At 41.3% G+C, this 18246-nt stretch overlaps 1 protein-coding gene across 1 annotated transcript; it reads left to right on the top strand.

The window, feature by feature from the left end:
* Positions 1–3945: 3945 nt before the first annotated feature.
* gpr4 (G protein-coupled receptor 4) lies at positions 3946–7868 on the top strand (the record flags this gene model as incomplete). Its single annotated transcript, XM_083887226.1, has 3 exons — positions 3946–4074; positions 5769–6033; positions 7150–7868. 3 exons carry the CDS (start codon positions 3946–3948, stop codon positions 7866–7868), a joined length of 1113 nt encoding a protein of 370 aa, XP_083743352.1.
* Between the last annotated feature and the right edge of the window lie 10378 nt (positions 7869–18246).

The following is an 18246-nucleotide window of genomic DNA, read 5'->3' as shown; positions in this document are numbered from 1 at the left end:
CGAAACGAGTACGCTACAAATGAAGTATTTTCTTTGTTAATAGAGATATAAAAATGATCTTAGTTTAAGCCCATATTATGGATTACTGACGTCATTGTTGCGTAACATTTATTTTTATTTGACCATCTTTTGTCAATAGTCGGCCGGTGTGGTTTACTTTTCAATAAGTCGTGGTGTGTGGTAACTGTCAGCTGAATATTTGTATGAGTATCATCTTATAACTAACTGACAACCTAATAACTTGACTGACAAACGGATCAGAATAAATAATCCTGACGTAAATGTGTTCTTCTTCTTCTTCTTCTTTTTTGGAGTTGACAGACTGGAACGCAGCTTTGGCGTTATTCTGCCCCCTACAGTCTGAAGACGTATCTGCATTTAAGGGGTGTCCCATTTCTAAGTGACAAAATAACCCTCAACACTTGGTTTTGAGGACCAGTTAAGATTAAGGGTTGAGTTTGAGGGTTAAGATAGGAATTGGAATGGGCCCAAACTCTCAACCTGTTCTCATCCTGAGAGCGTTATATATTCTGTCGACTGACAGATGCACAATCTGACCTTCCATGTCTGATAGACACGCCACGGTTGACTCCAGTGTAAACTCACTGGCGGCTCACAGAACAAGTGTGGATGGACACTCAGGGCAGCTGCTCGTTCAGACATGGACGAGCACCATGTGTGCATGTGAGTATGGGTTGAAGATGTTTAAGTAAAGTCATTGAAAACATGTGTGTGGACTCACATCAGCAGTCCAACATGTATAAACAAGGTCTGAACTCGGTGTGAACGTGAGAGTTTGAGGAGTGTTCTCAGGTCATGTTGATGTAAGGACTTACAGTACCATTATCAAACGTCCATGTTTGCATTTGCAAGTTCTTTTTGTGTGTAAAGTGTGTCGGCGTGTTCTCTGCAATCATATCATGAATTCAGAAAGTCTCGGTGTGTGTCGTCCAGATAAATGATTCTCTTTCATACCTTCTTCTGAACGCGCTCTCGCGGATGTTTGAGGCGGCGGAATTCACTTAAAACAAACCAAACTAAAAGGCCTTGAAGTTTCTGCTCTTCTGAGTTTTTCGGACCATAAAAAAACACGTATGTGCAGTAAAATGTGTACATAAATACAGGAAAAGAGCCTGAGGTTTAATGGCTGTAGAGTTAGTAGAAAGGCTCTGAGCAGCCAAGCATTCCTGCTGCGTGTTCCTTGCATTCCTGCGTCAGGAGCAGCGGAGAATGTGAATATTACTGCACAAAGAGCATCATGTTCAGTCATTACAGAACTCATGATAAAGGCTGGGAATCACAGGCGACCTCACGATACCGTACCAGTAACGTCGTGATACCACTATTCTGTGATAATCCATATCTTGAAAGACCACGATATAGCGATACATCACAATATCTGTCTGAACTGAAGAAAACAAAACGTCCGAGAGAAGTTAGAAATTTATTCACAACATAGATATCAAAGTGAATAAAGTCTGTGTATTGAACGTGAATGGGACATCTTTTAACGTAGCTTTTTTTCCGCCATTATCTCCCTCGTCTTCGTCTAGGTAACTTCCACCCAAGTTTCTCTCGTTCATTTGAGCAGCGCCCCCATGAGGAGACATGAAATAGCGATGCCCGGCGAGTGAAACTGGTTAATTAAACTGTCGTTATCGCAGCGATTGTCCTACTGTACGAGGAAGGACGACTACGTGTCACCAAATTGATATTTTGACCCACCTCTGCTTGTGATGTGTAACCGAAAGAACTACGTTTTAAGTTTCTATTGCACAAAACGTACCACAGTTTAATTTAGTTTTGGACAATTTCAGCCTCTGTAGCTGAAAACCACGCAGCTCATGCAGGATAAACTGTTTACAGTGTTGTCAGACAATATGACGGGAAAAATGAAAGGGCTGAAGAGGATCGTACCAAGTAGCACATTTTATTTTTCGAGTGTATTTTTATGGCCTGTGTACTTAGCGGCATTGTTCTCTGTCCAACCCAGTGATTGTGAGCGATCTGTTTCAAGAAGGCCTTCACAGATTTACTTAAATTTGGCACAAACGCTCACTTTGATTCAAGGATAAACTGTTATGTGTTAGCAAACGTCCATTTCCTTTCAGACCCTGCTGTCTCGCAAACACATACAGGGGGAAAATGTGCTTCAAAAGCATAGAAAGTCACAGTTACAGACATCAGCGAGAAGGGAAGAATGAATAAGAGGTTTTATATAGTGATTTTTTTTATTGTCTCTATTCAAATGAAGGCAAAGATACCAAACCTTCACAATGACTTGTAAATCCATTATCTTAAAGGTGCCATATGTAAGAGTGTGGACACAAACGGTTACTACATTCAAATTCAAAATACCGAGGTCTTTTAGGTTTCGTTTTCTGACGTAACTGGCAACCCGTGGTTGCTCGGCAGCTGAGACTCTACTGACTGCAATGATTGGTAGACGGCGGTAGGTGGCGCCACATGCCAAAACGCGATTTCAAAACATAATCATGATTTGCAGTCTGCAAAATATATTTTTTTAATGCAAATATTTTGGCTGTACTGTTGTTGTTGGGGCCCACAGTTGGTGTAGTGGTTAGCACTCTTGCCTTTGCAGCAAGAAGACCCGGGTTCCTGGGTTCGAGCCCCGTTTGGAACAACGTCGGAACAAGGGCCTTTCTTCAAGGAGTTTGCATGTTCTCCCCGTGTGTGCGTGGGTTTTCTCCGGGTTCTCCGGCTTCCTCCCACAGTCCAAAAATGTGGATTAGGTGAATTGGTCACTCTAAATTGACCGTAGGTGTGAGTGAATGGTTGTTTGTCTCTATATGTGGCCCTGTGATGGACTGGTGAACTGTCCAGGGTGAACCCCGCCTATCGCCCAATGTCTGCTGAGATAGGCACAGCACCCCCCGCGATCCTCTGGTGGAGGATAAAGCGGTAGATAATGGATGGATGTTGTTGTTGTTGGTCAGTTAATTATGTTGTATGAACATGAGTCTCTGTGACATATTAGGAGGATTTTATGGCCAGTTGCTTTAAATGCACCTTTAATGCACCTTTAAGAATGCCTCAAGAGAATCCTTCAAGTTTGACACTCCTGTTAGTTCTGTTTAACCTCTTGAACAAGCAAATGTTTTTATGAGTCTGCAAACAAACAGCGTGCACCGATCGGTCAGCAGTCACACTCGTTCTGTCCGTCTTATCTTTACCGCTTTCTGAGTCTTGAAAATCTGTGTGGATATTGATCACGGTCGCAGCAAACTGACTGAAACTCGATTCCTTACTCTCTGTCTTTCAGGTGTTTGGAGTGTAAATGGTCGACCCGTGGGTCGTGCTCCTCTGCGGCTCCGGAGAGTCATTCCTGCTTTTTAGCCCGAGCATCCCCGAGGAGTTTTGTGTGTCATCGGGACCTTGAGGCACACCCACACACACACCCACACACACACACACACACACACACAGATGATGTTCAGCCGCCCCCCCCTCTCACTTTAGACCTGGCAGACCTCTAATCTCTAAAAGATTGATGAGGTCCTGTCCAGGCGCAGGAGGCCTGGCGCAGCCTTGATAAGGCAGCTTTCATTTCAGCACATTTTATCCTCTCGCTCCGCACTCTGCTGCTTTTCAACACAAGGGGGAGGTGATCATGACACGCCGAGGCCTCCGGGCAGGAAGGACGGTCTCTTAAGACACAGAAAACCATGAAATGTTTTGGAAGTGACAGCTGTGTTTTCTTCTGTCACTCCGCCTCGGCCGCGCCGTCGCTGAGCAGGACGCCGGCATCGGCATGTCACTGTCAAACCTGTGGAGCCGGAGCACAATGAGGCCGCGGAGAGACGCTCGGAGCTGAGAGCAGCTGAACACACAAAACACACCTGCACACACACACCTGCACACACACACACACACACACACACGGACAGTCGCACACACTTGTGTGTGAGCGTCCCACGCAGGAACATGTGCAACATCTCGTTCTGTGATGTGGACAGTAAGGTGGACCAGTTCTTCCAGCCCACGCTCTACATCATAGTCATTGTTCTGGGGCTGCCCACTAACTGCATGGCCCTGTGGGCTGCCTACATGCAGGTGAGGACGACACACACACACACACACACACACACACACACACACACACACCTACACTACATTCAGATACTGGTGGTTGAGTCAATCACCGTCTTTTTCTTTTTTAATCCTTTCCTTGTACAGCTGTGGTCTATGACTTCACATTTAACACTAATGTTTGATATTGTATTGTAATGTTTTTACCTTCTTGAATAGCTGTTTTAGCATAAGTCGATAGCAATAGCATTTTTTATTTAATTTATTTTTATCTATTTATCTGTCTGTCTGTTAGCTAACTACAAAGCTAGCTAGATATATATGTCTATGGGACCGTATCTATGTTCCCCGGGTCCAATGTTCCCTGCTTTGTATGTGACTGGGGAACATAGGACCCTTTCTCTAACCCTAATCCTAACCCTACCCTTTTTCAAAAAAAGGGTCCTATGTTCCCCTGTCACATACAAAGTGGACCTTTTTTGGGAAAAACGGGGAACATAGGACCCGGGGGAACATAGGTACAACCCCGAAATAAAGCTATCTATCTATCTATCTATCTATCTATCTATCTATCTATCTATCTATCTATCTATCTATCTATCTATCTATCTATCTATCTATCTATCTATCTATCTATCTATCTATCTATCTATCTATCTATCTATCTGAAGACAACTTCAGTTTGAATAAACTTAATTCATTTAGGTCTTACCAAGTGAACTTTTTTTTTAAATCTAACTATCTTAGTCTTTCTATATGTCTATCTGTCCTAGTATTTGCATCAAGTTATTTTATTTTAAAATAATTTAAAAAAAATTCTACGACATAGTCCTTATCAAAAAAGAGCAGCCTGCTGTTGACACCTCTTCCACGATTGTACAACATCAGTTTTGTTTCTCTTTTTTTTCCCTCTAGACGATTTTATTTACTATCCGGAAGTGGATTTTGTCAAATAACAAAAAAGGTGTTAATAGACTCCAGCTATAATTAGTGATGTATTGCTGAGAAAACAGTGTAAATCATCGCGATCGACAGCTAAGACTGACTCTACGATGCATAGTCTCTGATGTTACAAAATATACAACCGTAGTTATTATGGATATCATACGTCCTCAATGTCACCCCTATTTTTGTCACTGATGACATCATCTGACAAAACATGTGCATAACTGCTGTGCTGGCTGTTTTCCAGGGTGGTTTTAAATAACAATATCAATACTGCATGCTGGTAAATCAAGCTGCAGGAAAACTTCATGGAGGCAGTGAAGTGGAACCTCTTCTTCTTCATTTTTACTGTGAATGATCATATCTGTTTGTCAGAGTAACAGACCAAACCAAACCTACTCAATCCTTTAAAGCTGAAAGAATATATGTTGCAGTTAATTTTTGTTGACATTAAAAAGGAAAACACACTAGTTGTTATCTCAAGTTAAGGTCGCCTCTTTTGAACGGCGTCTTCTATGTCTTTTTCATCTCCGAGCAATGAAGGATCCAACAGGTGAATCATCCCTGACTAAATATATCTGAGGATTACTTTAGCAACGCAGACAAATGTTTTTAAAGGACATAATGGAAGCAAAAAATGCTTTGGTTCAACCTCCATGAGGCATGAAGTGTAACCACCTTCAGAATGTTGCACTTCCACCTCCTCCACCTCCTGCCCCCCATCTCGTCTTTTCACCTTCTCCTTCCCCTCCGTCACGTTCCTCCCCGTCCAGGTGCGCCAACGCAATGAGCTCGGCATCTACCTGATCAACCTGTCGGTGGCCGACCTCCTCTACATCGCCACTCTTCCCCTGTGGATCGACTACTTCCTGCAGCACGACGACTGGATCCACGGCCAGGAGAGCTGCAAGCTGTTTGGCTTCATCTTCTACACGAACATCTACGTCAGCATCGCCTTCCTCTGCTGCATATCGATCGACAGGTACCTGGCCGTGGCGTACCCTTTACGGTTCTCCAAGGTCAGACGAATCAAAACGGGTACGTAAAGGAAACCCGTAAAGTGAAATGTTCAGTGGGAACAGACGCATGGTAAACAGCAGCTCATCCTGTTTTTATATGATTAAGATATTACATTTTTGATGAATTGCCTCTGTGCTACTGCCAAGCCTGGAAGGGACGTATGAGTCTTCACAGCTGTTAAATCTGTTAGAACAGGAAATCGACTTTGTCCAGAGATAAGATCACTTCATGTTAAAAGACATCATGACAGGTTTCCATGACGACTCACCGGAAAAAGACATCATGTTTGACGTCATGTTTACGTGCCGCGACACCGGAGTCCAGCCAACGTTTACCAGTTAGCTCCGTTAGCTCCTTTTAGCGCCGTTAGCACACCTACAGTGGAACTGGACCGGTCTGTTTATTAAAGGAAAAGAGCAGCGCTACAAATAACCAGCGTACCTGTGCCTCTGTTTTTAAAGTTTAGCGTTACTTTAGAGACTCATTTTAACAATCCGGAGTCACGTAAACATGACGCCACACGCGTCTTATTCCAGTCAGTCGTCATGGAAACATAAGTGCGTGCGTTAACGTTTGACAGTACTACTTAAAGGTGCATTATGTAATAAATCATAAAATCCTCCTAATATGTCACAGAGACTCAGGAATAATGTTCATATAACAAACTGAACTCACCAACAACAACAGTACAGACTAAATATTTGCATTAAAAAAATGTTTTGCAGACTGCAAATCATGTTTATGTTTTGAAATCATGTTTTGGCGTCATGTGGCGCCACCTACCACCGTCTACCAATCATTGCAGTCAGTAGAGTCTCAGCTGCAGAGCAACCACGGGTTGCCAGCTACAGTACGTCTGAGCTACAATGGCGGAGAAGACGAATCCTGAAAGACCTTGGTATTTTGAATTTGAGTGTAGTAACTGTTTTTGGCCACATTCTTACATATGGCACCTTTAATATCATGACATTGCATATAATCTAATAGTGTGTACCATTTTAAAGGCTCAAGATTTTACTAAGTACTAAGTTCATGGTTTCTTAGGTCAGTGAATAAGGTCATTCCAACAGTTGAGACGTATGGACGTTACCTCAAAGAATAACATCTCTCTTTCCCCCCCTGAACCACCTGCAGCCATCTTGGTCAGCACCGTGGTGTGGATCATTGAGATCATCGCCAACTCCGCTCCTCTCTTCCACGATGAGCTCTTCCAGGATCGCTTCAACCACACCTTCTGCTTTGAGAAGTATCCCATGCAGGACTGGGTGGCAGGGATGAACCTGTACCGGACCTTTCTGGGCTTCCTTGCGCCCTGGACAGCCATGCTGGTCGCCTACCGTGGAATCCTGGCAGCGGTGCGCTGCAATGTCTCAACGGAGCGTCAGGAAAAGGCCAAAATTCAGCGGCTGGCTTTGAGTTTGATCCTAATTGTTCTGTTCTGCTTTGGACCGTACCACGTCCTCCTGCTCGTGCGGAGTGTCATGTTTCTGAAGAAGCCGTGCGACTGTGGCTCTGAGGAGAGTCTGTTCGCGGCGTACCACGTGTCGCTGGCGATGACCAGCCTCAACTGTGTCGCCGATCCCATTTTGTACTGTTTCGTCAACGAGGGGGCGAGGAACGACGTGGGCCGAGCCCTCTCGGCGCTGCTGCCCGTGGCCTGCCAGAAGGGCTCCTCTTCGCCCTCGCACGCCGACATGCTGAACGCTGGTTCGGTCACCATGGAAACGCCTCTTTCGACAAAGAGGCAGCCTTGCGTGTACCTCGACGGAGGCAAGACGAGCAGCTACAAGACCGAGCTGGTGGCTCTGAAGGAGGAGTGTCTGCAGATGACCATTCTCAGTGTGAGGAAGTGAATTCCAAGCAGTAGCACATCCCAACACATCAGATTCTTTTGTTCTGACTAAAATCAGATGCAGGTGTGATTGTAGATCTTTGCTCAGTGGCACTTCTACCAAGCCAGAATGAGGAAGGGACTAATGAAGTCCAGTACTGTGCAAAGGTCTTTGGCCACCATTATGCCGTGTTTCCACTTACGCTACTCGCCTCGCCTCGTCACGGTACGGTTATCTTGCGTTTCCGTTAGCGATAGTATCTGGTACCTGGTACTGCTCTGGCGAGGTTCAAAGGAAGAGGCACAAGCAAGACGTCCGACACAAGAATCAAGCCGAAACATTAGATCAGTTAAAAAGACTTAAAGGTCCCCTATTGTGCAAAATCGACTTCTTAATATTTTAGTACTTATATTTGGGACTCAGTGGGCCATACCAGTCCCCAAAATGTGAAAAAACAAGACTCAGTCATGTTTTAGTGGTTCCACTTTGTGTAAGTATAGGCGATAAAACACGTGATGTTTATACCTCCCGACCAAGTGACGACAGTGCGGACATTTCACCGTGAATGTTGGCACCCCACCAGGCAGAGTACTTCACAGAGTACATCACAGAGTACTTCACAGAGTACTTCACAGAGTACTTCACAGCTCCACCGTAGCTCCCCCTTGTCCCTGTGAAATACGAGATTGCAGGCGAGGGAGGAAGAGTGGCTGCACAGCGGAGCACAGTGTTTTACACAAACTTCCAGCCTCAGAGGATGTTTGTGTCCAGTGGATATATTTTATTTATGAAAAAAATGTTCACAAGCTTCACAAGCCCTTTGTTGTTGATCGTGTATGTAAATTCCTATGCTGGAGGGACACCTGGAACGCACCAGTTACGTGCCTGCAGTAAGCGAGTGGCGTGTGTGGATCGGTGATATGAGGAGCACGCGTTTGAAAGCACTGCAGAAAGATGTAGATGTTGTCCTACATTTCTTCTCAACCAAAGGCTGCCTTTCTGTCGTGTTTCCACGTTCTCTCCTCGTGTTGTTGATCCACACACGTCAGCTGGAGCCGCAGTTACACTGGTGCGTTCAGGGTCTTTTTCTAGCATGGGAATTTACATACACGCCGCGCCGCGCGGCATTAATCGTGATCAATAGGTGATAAGTGGCGACAATATGGCTGTGGATAGTAAGTTAGATCAACACTCCCCTGGAAGCAGTGGATGTGTGTTTACCTGGGTCTCATTCACGTGTAAATGATCAGGCACAAAACCGAGCGTTCTGAAAAAGGCTGTTATGGCAGAGTTATTGAACTGCTATTGTGCTTCATCCTTATGATATTTTGACTAAAGCATGACACAGACATGTTCATTAGGGCACCAGGACCTAGTTTAACTTGGGTTAATAGGGTATAATATGGGACCTTTAACAATCCTAAAAACATGGGTTAATCTCCAACAATTACCATCGAGAGGAGTCTGGTGTATTCAGCGACAGCACGGCTGCATGCGACCAACGAGCTGGGTCACAAACCCTGCTGCTGTATTTCAGTTCAATGACCGTGTCAGATGGAGTCTGTGCTCCCGTCACGGACGAAGTACTGAGTTTTAATTAAAGGTGCATTATGTGATAAATCTAAATCAACTGGCCATAAAATCCTCCTAATATGTCACAGAGACTCAGGAATAATGTTCATATAACAAACTGAACTCACCAACAACAACAGCACAGACAAAATATTTGCATTAAAAAAATATTTTGTATGTTTATGTTTTCAATACATGTTTTGGTGTCATGTGGCGCCACCTACCGCCGTCTACCAATCATTGCAGTCAGTAGAGTCTCAGCTGCCGAGCAACCACGGGTTGCCAGTTACGTCAGAAAACGAAAACCTAAAAGACCTCGGTATTTTGAATTTGAATGTAGTAACCGTTTCTGGCCACATTCTTACATATGGCGAGATTTAACTGATTCTAATGATTCAGTTACACTGAAAACCACTGGCTTTACAAGTCACGAGTCACTCGTTTGTTTTTGGAGTGGAAAACCAACCTAAACCGTGCCGAGGCGAGGCGAGCTGGGACCATAGGTGGAAAAAGGCCTTTAGATTTGTCAGTGCTATAATGACCGTACTCTGACCCTGGAGTGTGGAGCCCGAATTGATGCTCATTTGTCCTACTATTTCATGCCAACACATATTTGCTGTGAAAAAACGTCCATTATACCAGGTTTAATCAAGCCATGCTCGACCATTACATAGAAATGTTGTACGAGTCCAACGTTCAGTCACATCATTCCAATCCAAATGCCAATGATCGTGTCACCTGAGGACAATCGAAAGGTTTTATCCTGGATTACTTTATCACGGTCAGCTGCTGATTTAGTCACACTGAGCAACTTGTGCCATATTCTGCAACGTCTGGTCTGTATGTGCTCGTGTCAACGTGCTACGCTAGGTCATCATCATTAATGCCAGAGTAGCTGCCAAGAAATAAGACTCGGTTTGAGATGTTTGAGACACGCAAGAGAGGTTTACACCAAAGTCCTTAGGATTCAGCTTCAGTGGACCATTAGTGACTGTGCCACGTTTTTTTCAAACCACTCCTTCGTTTAGATGTTGAACGAGTGTCGCGCTGGAGTAACGGAGCTGATAATCCCACAGATTATAGGGCTTTTATCAAACACGACTTGGATATTTGGACTATTTATTGCTGTGCCAGGAGCCATTCAGGCTACATGGATATTTAAATGGGAGTTATTGTTGCAGATAAAGGATACAGAGGTTTGAAACCCCAAAAGTGCCACTTATAAGAAATATGACAGTAGAAGAGGAGAACATCGTTGGTCCAAAACATTTGTAATGCTTGTTGAAAATGTCTTTACCATATTTGTTATAGTTTTTAAAGGAAACAGTGAAGCCGTATGAAGTACCTCAGCTTATAAACTGTGACAGAAAGAAAGCGTATACTGCAAAAGTGTGTTTCTTTTATTTAATGTGAGCCATGTATTTTCTTTCTTATTATGACGGAAAGCAAAAAAAAAAAAAAGAACATTCCTCCTCGAGTCAGTTAACACTGCTGTTGGCTGCTAAATCATATCATACTGTATAAGGAAAGCAGAAGCTTTGGCAGTATTCAAAAGAGCAAAGTAACATGTGTTGTTTCGAGCCCTTTCTCATCCCGAGAGCCTCGTATACACAAGTCTGACACACTTACATGGTCTCTTTCTGTTGACTCCAGTGTAAACCTGGAGAATTCAAACACTGATATAGTCTCAACATGATTATTCACAAGCTTATTCTCATTATTTGAGTTTAATCTCAACATGTCGATTTAAATCTCGTCAATTCTTGACATGTCCATTTACATCTCAGCATGATATTCCAACGTTATTCTCATTTTTCAAGTTTAATCTCAACAAGTTGATTTGAATCTCGAGATTATTCAATTTTATTCTTGAAATTTCGAGTTTAATGTCAACATGTCGATTTAAAGCGTTTACTTTATTCTTGTAATCTGGAGTTTAATCTCAAATTGTTGTCTTGACTCTTATCATATCCTAACTGTTTTTCTTGAAATGTTGAGTTAATTCTTGACATATCGATTTAAATCTCAACATGATATTCAAACTGTATTAAAATGTTTCAAGTTTAATCTCAACATGTTAATTTAAATCTCAAGATCATATTCCAATTGTATTCTTGAAATGTCAAGTTTAATCTCAACATGTTGATTTAAATCTTGTCAACCTTATTCTTGAAATCTTGAGTTTATTCTCAAATTGGTGTCTTAAATCTTGTCATATTCCAACTTTTTTTCTTGAAAATGTTACGTGTCGATTTAAATCTTGATATGATAATCCAACTTTATTCTCATTTTTCAAGTTTAATCTCAACATGTCGATTTCAATCTCAAGATTATATTCCAAGTTTTTCTTGAAATTTCAAGTTTAATCTTGAATTATAATACTCATAACTCAGAACATAAGATTAGTGTTAGGGCCTAAGACGATGACTGAGGTTAGGGTTAGGATGAATCTTAACGATGCTGTCATGACTGATGTTAAATGATCAATAGTTAGATGTATATGATGCTTTTGGAATGAGAACGGCCGGTTTGTTTTTAAAAGAAAAAAAAATCAAATCAAAGATTCAAGAAAGTCCCATCGTTTGTGTGTCAGGTTCTTTATGTGAATATAAATAAGAAATTGCCATAGTCTGCCATCGGAGTGGGGAACTACAGAATGTGAGGACAATAAAGGATTGAGAAACAAATCACATGCTGTGTTTATTTCACTAACACTGTTGTGAATTTCTCCTCCAAGGTGACGAAAGCAACCAAAGACTTCAGATTATAAGGTTAAGTGTGGGATTTAGTGGCATCTCCGGGTCAAGTTACAAGCAACTCCTTTTTCTAAACCTGTAAGAGAGAGAGCGCTGACCTTCAGTCATCTTAAAAACATGAAAGTCTCACTTTCCATTGTTTGCTTTTTCATGTCAAAACATGTTGGTGCCAGACTTGACAGACTTTGTGTTCCAGAGGCTCACGAGGGCTCCAGACATAAACCACTCCTTCTAAGGCAGGGGTTCTCAAAGTGTTGATACCTGAGGGCCAATTTAGGAACCCAACATTGGACTGAGGGCCACCAAAGGAAAAAAAAACAGAAAAAAAACAGAAATAAATCCCATTTGTACTAATTTTAATGACCAGATTGCAGTTCTACAGTTTAGCGTTAAGTAATATAAGTGTTAATATAATGTAATTTAAGCATTAATATAATAACGCTTTATAATTTACTGGGTAATTACCCAGTATTTTGGCCATTGTTCTTACCTTCTAATTACAGGTTAATACCAAGTAACACATTTCTGTTACCATATATTTACTGGGTAAATAGCTAGTAATTGGGGGCTGTAGCTACCTGCTTATTACCAGCTTTTAACACAATAATACACTAAAATTCACAATATAGAAACCAGGTAAATACCCAGTATTTTTGTTTACACTTATTGGTCTGTATCCAGTAATGTCCAATAAACATTTAACAAGCTTAGTAGCTCCTGGATTAAAACTATCAACTGTAATTCATTGCGGGGCCGCCAGAAATGTTTCTGTGGGCCGCCATTGGCCCCCAGGCCGCACTTTGAGAACCAATGTTCTAAGGCAAAGGAAACCAGTGTTTTTTTTTTCATTTTGAGTCATGATTTAGAACGAATTGTAAATATACACTGATAGATGTCTCTAAATTCTATGCACTGGACCTTTTTAACAGCAGCTTTTATAACTGAATACACAGCACGGCTCATCAGTCTCATTATTTGTGTCTTCTTCACACTTCCACCTGCCAACTGTTTCACCTGAGAGATGGGGAATGTGATTTTATTTGTGTTGTCTTGGCATGAAAGTGTGTCTGTGTTTGGGTACTGCTGCTGCTCCAGGCTGTTGTTGTTTGTGCGTCTGTGAGGAGGAGGAGGAGGAGGAGGAGGAGGAGCCAGCCTCTTCATCATGTGTGTTAGTTCATTCAGTGCTAGTGTCAGTGAGAAATAAATTATGAATACAAAACGTAACATCGACCAGTGTTTGTATTTTAGAATCAAAGAATTAGAATAAAGCTGGAATATCTGGCGGATATTGGACAGATATTTGGTGTCCAAGTTTATGATTTATGTTATTGATTTTTTATTGCTTTCAGCAGGTCAATAACTCACATTACAACCACGTCTGAGACTGACTGTTAGCTTCTGTGGAGCTGCACTCTCTCTGATCAGAATGTTGAGACGAAATGTGATTTTCCAACTTTATTCTTGTAATTTCAAGTTTCATCTCAACGTATTGTCTTAATCAGGGCAAATGGATCATTTCCTGAATTTCAAAAAATTATCAAAATTATTCCTTAAGAGGTTTGCAAATATTTACAACAGATTCTTGTTCAGGGCGATGCCGACAATTATGATGGTAAATTTCAAGTCATTCTGAGAAACTTTTTGTTTTCGAGAAGAAAGTCAGCTCACTGTCAAAGTGCATCAGAGCAAATGGATCATTTCCTGAATTTCAAAAATTAATTAAAATTATTCCTTAAGAGGTTTGCAAATATTTTCAACAGATTCTTGTTCAGGGTGATACCGACTATTATGATGGTGAATTACAAGTCATTCCGACATACTTTTTGTTTTCGAGAAGAAAGTCAGCTCACTGTCAAAGTACTGTACTGTGTGAAAATCCAAGAACATCGGCAAGAGAGTTATGGCTCACTCAAAGACACCACATTTCTCAGTCCAGCCTGTAAGTACCAGTAGTGAAAACAACTACTGCATCTGCAACATCAGAGAAATGTGTCGAAAAATCTAAATACAAATGAACAATGCAAGATGGAAAAACAGTCAAAATTACAGCAAACACACACACACACACACACTGCTCTTCCACAGTAGCAGCTGTCCTTTATTACGTTTGACTTTAAATGGGATCATAACTTACAAAAATGGACGTGGCGCTCTATGGAAGAAGACCTCACACGAGAGAACAAGTCCATAAAACGGAAACTGCTCGCTGATGTTATAAATCAAAGTGAGAAGAAGGGTTCTCTTTCTCATAGACTTGAATATAAAAGTCAGTGTGGTCGCCCCCTGATGGCTATTAAAGAGTAAACACATAATACTCTATTCACTTCACCTTCCAGACTTGGAGACGACGTCCATTTTTTTTCCTGCACACAGTCTGTGATCAAAGGTTGAGCCAAAATATCAACTATTTTTGATTTCCCAATTAAATGTCATCATATTTCACACTCTGTGTGTGTGTGTGTGTGTGTGTGTGTGTGTGTGTGTGTGTGTGTGTGTGTGTGTGTGTGTGTGTGTGTGTGTGTGTGTGTGTGTGTGTGTGTGTGTGTGTGTGTGTGTGTGTGTGTGTGTGTGTGTGTGTGTGTTCTTGTACTTGTGGCATACTGAGGACCATGTGAGGTAATTTTTACGGAGTGAGGATATTTTGGCCGGTCCTCACTTTGTTTTCATTGAAATCACTTCCTTAGGCTGATATAACATGCTATACTTAATTTGTCAAAAATTTGGACCAAAAACTTTGGGTCAAATGTTGGACCAAACATTTTGGGTCAAATTGTTATTTCAAATTTTGGACGTCAGTATAGTTTGACGTTTTTGTCAAATTTTGGGCCAAAATTTTTGGGTAAATTTCTTTTTTCAAATTTTGGGTAAAACATTTTTTTTTTAATTTTGGATGACGTAGTATAGTATGACGTTTTTGTCAAATTTTGGACCCAAAATGTTGGGTCAAATTCTTTTTTTCAAATTTTGGGTCAATTTTTTTTTCAAATTTTGGGTCAATTTTTTTTTTTTAATTTTGGATGACGTAGTATAGTATCACGTTTTTGTCAAATTTTGGACCAAAAACTTTGGGTCAAATTTTGGACCAAACACTTTGGGTCAAATTTTGGACCAAACATTTTGGGTCAAATTTTGGACCAACCATTTTGGGTCAAATTTTTTTTTCAAATTTTGGACGTCAGTATAGTTTGACGTTTTTTGTCACATTTTGGGCCATTTTTTTTTTAATTTTGGGAAAAAATTATTTTTAAATTTTGGGTAAAAAAAAAATTCTTCAAATGTTGGACTACATAGTATAAGTATGATGTTTTTGTAAAATTTTGGACCAAAAATAAAATTTAAAATGTAAAAGTTTTCCAGCCCTTTTTGCTCTGGGGCTCCACCTGCAGACATTTTATGGTACTGCAACCAGTAGTTCTATATAGATGAAAATGCTGGTCCTCACTTTGTCAGCAACCCAGTCCTCAGTATGCAGCAAGTACAAGAATGTGTGTGTGTGTGTGTGTGTGTGTGTGTGTGTGTGTGTGTGTGTGTGTGTGTGTGTGTGTGTGTGTGTGTGTGTGTGTGTGTGTGTGTGTGTGTGTGTGTGTGTGTGTGCTTATCTGTGACAGTGTGTGTGGGCCGGCGTGTCCTTTCCATTATTACCCTGCACATCAGAGGGAACCCTGTATTTACGACCCACTGTCACGGGGGAGGACACATTCACACACTGTGTTATACAAGACAGAAGATAGTGTGGGTGTTGTGAGAGAAGAAATAGAAAAGCGTGGTAACGTATGGACTGTTTGTGTGTCCAACTGCATGTGTGTGTGTGTGTGTGTGTGTGTGTGGGAAGAAACATGAGCACATGTTCTTGAGAGGACACAGCTCTGTCTGTCTGAGGGAACATTGCCTCTCGTCCTCTAAACGCTTCACTGCTCATGCACCTCGGCCGTACGTCTATATATAGACGCTCACCAGAGGCCACACTGTCATAAACCAGCAGCTCACCTGATTCTGAGAGTGATTTATCACAAGGTACGGATGGAGAAACACCTCCAGACAAGAAAAAAAGAAGGCTTGTGAGTGATTTTTATCAAATGTTCAGATTAATTCAGCTGTAAAGATATATCTGTCTATGTGGCAGGTGACTTTGACAGTGTTTGGAGAAGAACGGGTAGCATTTAAATAGGATTTACAGGAGATGAGGTGACCAAACTTCTGCAAGTCAATAAACTTCCATTCACCTGAAAATGAAGCTTTGTTTGATTGAATTAATCGAAAAATCAAAGGATTTCTTTCAAAAAGTCTTCATTTTAGAAAAAGGGGACGACGAGAAGGTGAGAATGTGATTTATAAAGCACTTAAAAGACAACAACAGCTGAAACAAAGTGCTGTAATTAGAGATAAATAAATGAAACATACAAATGTGTGACCGAATAGACATAAGAACAAACAATAAAACAATAAAAATAGAGTAACAATGGGTTTTAAGATGTGTTTGAGTACAATAATATAATACTAATATATGTGTATATAGAGAGGAATACAGAAATAATATAAATATTCAAATCACGTCCATCATGAAGATTTACCTGCTATTCTTCAACCTTACATTAATCCCCTCGTTCCTACACGATGCTGATGATTCCAGTCATATGTTAATCGTAGCCCAGGGTGAGCTGCTGCTTGTTTCTCCTCCCACTGTGAATTACAATGTGACCCAGAATCAGTTTTTTTAAGATGCATTTTTTTTTATAATCTAATGAGTGAACCATTCAGGCTGTATTTCCATCCTGATCCTGGCAGAGGAAGCAGGACATCGGGGCTGCTGCTGATCTGCTCAGACAAATGCACACAGCTTTTTATAGGATGCAAACCTGAGGAGGAGGCTTCAACAAAAGCCCTGATTTCATGGTTTCACGATTTTATTTGAGAACATCAGGAGTGCAGGATGTGTAGGGTTAGATATGGTGAGGCGAACAAGTCTCCACAGAATTTAATATAACCTTTAATCTCAGGATCAAAACGCGAAAGAAGAGCGAGCCAGCGTTACGCTGTACGTCCAAAGACGGACAACGAGACAGCGAGGCGCTCAGCGGTGAGATGAAATCTGGACTTGTGAGATATGCTCACTTCTAACCCAAACCAATAAAAAACAGAGATGTATGCTGTTGTTGTGGTTGTTGTTGTTGTTGTGGTTCTCTGCCATCTTTAGTATCCCACAAAACACAAATTACAATTCATGCAAATGTGAGATCAGAGAAAGACGGCGAATGACAAATGACAAATGACTGACACCAATTTTGAGAGATTTGCATGAATGTGGGAATCTACAGGCAAAGGTGATTCTAGCTATTATGTGGACGATGCAAATCCCTAGGGCCCCCAGGCCACCAGGGGGCACCAAAGCTGCATGTTCAGCCTCATCTGATGAGAATTTTTATTCTGAGAAGGTTTTATTTTGTTTTTATTGCCTGCACATTGATATACAGTAGATGCTAGTTCGTTGCGTTTTTTTTTTTTTTAACTAAAGTAAACTTATTTTATTGTTTGGGGTTGTGATAATTTGAGTTGTTGTGAGAACTTGAGTTGTGTTCTTGCTTTCAAATTTTTTTATTGACGTATAGAGGATTGTTTTCCTTGTATTATCAATTTTCTTTAAATCAAGTTAACTTGAGATGTTCAATTTAACTCGTGAAGTGTAAAAGATTGTGGCATCTTAAAACGTTGGGGCACAATGGTCCCCAAACATCTTAGGGCCCCCACAAAGCTTGATACGGCCCTGAATTAATCCATTAACACGTGTGTGCTTTTATGACTTTTTATAAACCAAACAAGTGATCGATTAGTCAACAAAATAACTGACAGATAAATCGACAACAGTTCGACTGATATGTAACGACACTGCAGAGGGTAAATTGATTTCATTGAAAGAGTAGATGCTGCAGCAGAAAGCACCAAAGCCTCCACATTAAACAGTAAATCCCTGCTGATTGCAGCCATAAACACATCTGCGAGCACCTGGAAGTGAAACTGCTTCAGTGATTTACAGTTTTCAGTTTGATTATGTGTCTGCAGTCGTCAGGATTCAC

Source organism: Microchirus variegatus (genome assembly GCF_963457635.1).
Source record: "Microchirus variegatus genome assembly, chromosome: 3".
Lineage (NCBI taxonomy): Eukaryota > Metazoa > Chordata > Actinopteri > Pleuronectiformes > Soleidae > Microchirus > Microchirus variegatus.
This window is presented reverse-complemented; position numbering and strand designations above follow the sequence as displayed.